Source organism: Gigantopelta aegis, chromosome 3 (assembly GCF_016097555.1).
Source record: "Gigantopelta aegis isolate Gae_Host chromosome 3, Gae_host_genome, whole genome shotgun sequence".
Classification (NCBI taxonomy): Eukaryota; Metazoa; Mollusca; class Gastropoda; order Neomphalida; family Peltospiridae; genus Gigantopelta; species Gigantopelta aegis.
In genome coordinates, this window is record NC_054701.1 from 66930311 (window position 1) to 66935532 (window position 5222).

The following is a 5222-nucleotide window of genomic DNA, read 5'->3' on the forward strand; positions in this document are numbered from 1 at the left end:
GAGTCAGGCCACCGATCTTATCGGAGGTCGGACTCAGGATGGGCGTGTTCGAAACCCTAGTGGTATATGGGCACGTTAAACTAGTTATCATCATCATCTTCCAAAAATCATGAATTTGGACATATGTAGTTTTGATTGTCAGTCCTAGAAATAACAGCTTGACCACAAACAGTCAGATGACCATTGGGCTGAGGGAGTATTTGTCCTCACAACGCTACAAACGGAAGTCAGATATGACCATGGCTTTACTGCGGTATCACTTCACCGAACACTGGATTAGGAAGGAAATGTTTTATTTAACACTGTATTCGAGAAGTAGTAGTCGTCTGTTCTGCACAGCTGACTTTATCCAATAGTCCGACGACTCTCATGGTGTTGGTGACAACAACACACGCGTGTTGCCTCTCCAAGGAATAAAGTTCTTCCTGAGATGGATACTTTATCTTTGCTGGACGATCGATTAACAAATCCAAAGACCATGTCTACGTGTTCTGTTATCATACCACTACAGTATGTACACTGGCATAATTTGAATCTGCCACATATAATTAGTCTCGTAAAATGGACATTTATTTTCGTGGTTTTAACATTTCGGCTAAGGTACGCTTTCTGTTGACTGTCCATTGGTTTGCAGACGCTTGATCATTTGCTCTTTGGACTTGGAAATCTTCATAACTCGCGCTATTTGAGATTAGTTGTCATCTCTAAGTAGGTCATTTACAGTTATAACTTCCTACTTCAGACACTAACATATTTTCATCTTGAAATTTTGGATGTTCGAGTTACTGAATACTAGTAAACACCTACTATTAGGTCATTTATGGTTGTTATATATAATTAGTATTTTTACTTTGATCTTTAAGTTTTGGTCATTCGGGTTACTGAAGACTAGTAATCACCTGCTAGTAGGTCATCTATGGTGGTTAGTATTTTAAACTCTTGACCAAAAAACCCCCCAACAACAATGGCTTCAGACTCGAATACTGTTAAACTTTGTGTTGGTGGATCAGTGTTTTTAACAACTGTAGACACGCTGAATAAATATCCCAACACGCGTCTGGCCAGTTTAAATAAATCAAGTCCGTCGTACGACAAGAAAAACAAATGCCACTTTTTCGATAGAGACGAACAGACTTTCAAATGGATTTTCAATCTATATCGGACTTCAGAACTTCACGTTCCTAATGACATCTGCACGCAGGCCTTCTACCGGGAGTTGGAGTTTTGGGGAGTTTAAAAAAATATGGTCACCAAATGCTGTTGGCAGACCATGTGCGATGTGGCGGATGACCAAGAAGTACAGAAAACACGTGGTGATGGGTCAGACAACAACGGTGTCATCCTGAGCGAAAAGAAGTCAAAGTACAAAACATGGCGTTATCAACTGTGCGAATTTCTGGAAGTACCTAACTCATCTAGAGCCGCCAGAGTAAGTATAATCAATAATAATTCCATTTTATAATTACTGTTTTGTAATAGGCGTCTGGATTGGTTAAAATGCTATCACGTGATCTAAAAAAACACCAACGTTCATTCTTCCATGAACGTGAAAACCGCACTTTTTCAGTAAACAAATAAAAACAGAATGTTATTACCGGAACTACTTTTTATCAATTACGTCAACAACGGAATCCCCGAGAATTCCATAGTTTCTATTTTTATTCCAATATCGTCTGCTCTGATTACTTTACACCGCAATTCAGGCTTTAAACGACTCCGGTTTTGAAATGATAATAATAATGTATATGACAGGCCACACAAACGAAGCCTCTATTAGTAGAAGTTATAGCAGAGAACAAAACAAAAGAGAGACATGCGCGCAGCCCTGTCACAGTTGACAAAAACACCAAATCGACAACTTACACGCGCGAAAACACATACGCCTTCGTCCTGTCCTTTCCTAGAATAATATCACACAATCACAAACTTCCTCTGAAATCCACACACACAGTAACACTGAAACCACTTTATCCCTTTCAAGTCAGTCTTCACATTCACTTTTCACTAATTCAACTTTTGACAACTGCAATTTTAATGTAGTAATTGATACATCTTCTAAATAATTTGACCCTCTCCCTTATGTTAATTAGTTCAAAATCTATACTCTAACCGCCTTACAACAAATCTTTCATTTAAGTATATAGATCGTTCAATTCTTAATTAATTATCGTTTGATATATTTTTTTAAAAACCTGTTTGCGTTATCAGTTGATGTTCAGTTATTTTAAATTTTATAACTTTTTTTTTATCCACATTTGATTCAGAAAATTAAAATTGATAAAACCTTATGTAAATCATTATATTGAATCGGAGGTTTGACGGAAAAAAACGAATGTAACTTTCTAAGGGAATTCCCTTATTTGTGTATTGATACAGTTGAGAGTTCGATTGGGGTTTTTTAATATATAGTCTAGGGAGTTATGTTAATTTTTTGAAGGTTGCATTTTTTTTTTTTTTTTTTTTTTTTTGCTCAAGTTAATAAAATTTTGGTCATATGTTCCCATGACCTACCTGAACTAGAAATCCATTGGTAGCATTTTTTCTGACCACTATCATGTCTGCCATCTTGAAATTCAAAATGGCCGTCATTTTCATATAATTTCTTTATATATCTCCACTCCTATTTAACATAGAAACATATTTTGGGGGTCTATTTAAACATATTATGTTAGTGAATTAAAAAAATTGTTTTATTATTCAACTCACATGGCAACCATCTTGAAATTCAAAATGGACGTCATGCCATTATATTTTTTCTCTATCTTTACTCCCATTAAACACAGAAAAATTATTTTGGTGTCAGTTTACATCTATGAGCTCAGATGGTTATTTTGTATAAAGGAAAATTGTTGTTTGGTCTTGTCAGCCATCTTGACATTCAAAATGGCTACCACTTTAATTTGTTTTTTCAAATATCTCAACTCCCGGTTAACGTGGAAGCATAATTTTTTGTCAATGTACTTTTCTCTATTCCATGCATTGGATGGTTTTCATTTATATAGTCATTGAATCATGAAAACAATCTTGACATTCAATAAGGCCGCCATGTTAATACATTTGTCTTATATCTCAACTCATGGTTAATGGCAAAGCACAATTTTATTGTCTAGATGTATATATCAGTGGTCAATGAATCTAATTCTTTAGATTTATAGTCATCCAATTATGGCAAACATCTTAAACTTCAAAATGGCAGTCATATGGAAATTCAAAATGGCCACCAAGGTAATCATTTGGGGAATACTTTTTTCTCCTAGTCTACATACAAATGCAACTTTTGTGTTCATTAGTACATTTTTAGGTCAAATAATTATAATATTGCAATACTAATGACAAACTAATGAAATAAAGGAACATACCAACTATAAATTGTAATGCATAATGGCATATTAGGCATCTACTTCATCTGTAATAGTATGCACATTGCAGCAGTCCTCATCAATTTCACATTTGCAACGCTCTGTACATTTAAGGTTGTGTCGCTTACATTAAATTACAGTGCATCTATCTGAACACTTACTGACACCACAATTACATCTGATCAGTTCTACCGCATATTCTGGTGCAGCTTGCACCTCTAACAGCAGTCACAAATATACCAACCAAGTTTGCATGGATCAAGAATGTCCAGATGTAGCATGGCATCTTGAGCTCAGAAATATGCTTGGAGATGTGCTCTTTGGGTATGCTGTTTTCATACCCCAGAGGTAGGTGGCAGTGTCTCCACACTTTGGTTTGGTGATAGTTTCTTGAACTTTTCATCTTAGAGTAGATGCATCAGTTGTAGAAATGACCCTTGTGCTTGGTTCCATGCAGTAATATCTTCACATTTTTCACTGACCTCTTTGTATGGTTCATCACTGATTCTAACCTGACTTTGGTGTTACTTATATATGGAGCTTTCGTGAATACACTGAATTCTCTTTATTGATGTCCACCATCACCAATTGTCCTGTTGTGTCATATTCAGTTACAGCATAAACATCTGGTAATCAAAGTCTATTTCTGGATACAGTTCATTATACAATGTTTGCAGGTTGATCTGGTTGTGATTTAGATATAATTATTTGTGTATCCTAATGGTGATAAAAACCCAACAGTCTGTGTCTTTGATGTAAAAATCCACCTCATTGCCTGGCCCGATTACTTCACGAGTATGAGGAATCATGTGTCATTGTCACATCATGGCCTGCAATAGTTTTCAATATTGTAGCGCTCAGATAGCTTCGAAAATCTGTAGCTTGGTTAGTGGAAATATCTGATGTCATCTTTCATACATAGTATTGTATTAAAGAATACATCTTACACCCATGTAACCATCTAATAGTGAATCAAAGCATGTAGAAAATGCTTCTGTTCACTGACAAGATATATGGCAGATTAGAAGTGAATTTCTGCACCAGACACAGACTTAGTTCTTATCCTGAGTAGTAGTAGTAGTTTATTTACTTTAAGTTATGTAGCTCATGAGAAGATCACACACACTGATCCCACTAATTATCGGTACAGACGTAAGTCGCAACCAGATCAACATGCAACTAACTGATGATGAACTGGGTTCAGAAAGAAAATCAACATTACTAGGGTTGCATGTAGTAACTGGATGTGACACAACAGGACACATTTATGGTATATGCAAACAAATGTTATTGAATGTATTCGGGAAAGCTCCACTGGCTATATCTGAAGCTCTTAGCCAGCTTGGAATTACTGATGAATCATACAAAGAGTTCTGTACTCCATGGTACTAAGCTCAAGGGTCATTTGATGCAGCTATTCTGAGAGGATAGAAGTTCAAGACACCATCACCAAACCAAAGTGTGGAAACACTGCCAAATATCTAATAACAGCTTACCCAAAGAGCATATCTCCAAGCAAATATCCTAGCTTAGGATTCCATGCTACATCCAGTGATCTAGACCCATGGTTGGACCAAGGAGGATATATTTGTAAATGTGGTTGTAGGTGGAAGCTGCACCAGAGGCTGTGATAGAACTGATTAGATGCAACTGTGGTATCAGTAAGTGTTCAGGTAGATGAACCTGTAAGGAATACAATCTGCAATGTACAGAACTCTACAAGTGGTGATGGTTGCTGCAATACACATGCCAGTACAGACGAAGTAGATGCCTAATCAGGGGTCACAATGGAAAATAATTAATTTTAGTCAATTTTCAGATACATGTATGTAGGATATTTCTTTAGAAATTATTAAAAAGTGG

The 5222-nt window shown here is 36.2% G+C and overlaps 1 protein-coding gene across 1 annotated transcript in view; it reads left to right on the forward strand.

The window, feature by feature from the left end:
• Positions 1-596: 596 nt before the first annotated feature.
• The window catches only part of LOC121391908 (potassium voltage-gated channel subfamily A member 10-like), an 8539-nt gene continuing 3913 nt past the window's right edge, over positions 597-5222 (forward strand). The window contains exon 1 of the mRNA XM_041523374.1: positions 597-1429. Coding sequence (XP_041379308.1) covers positions 1244-1429 — 186 coding nt within the window. The 5' untranslated portion in view covers positions 597-1243. The remainder of the gene's footprint in view (positions 1430-5222) is intronic.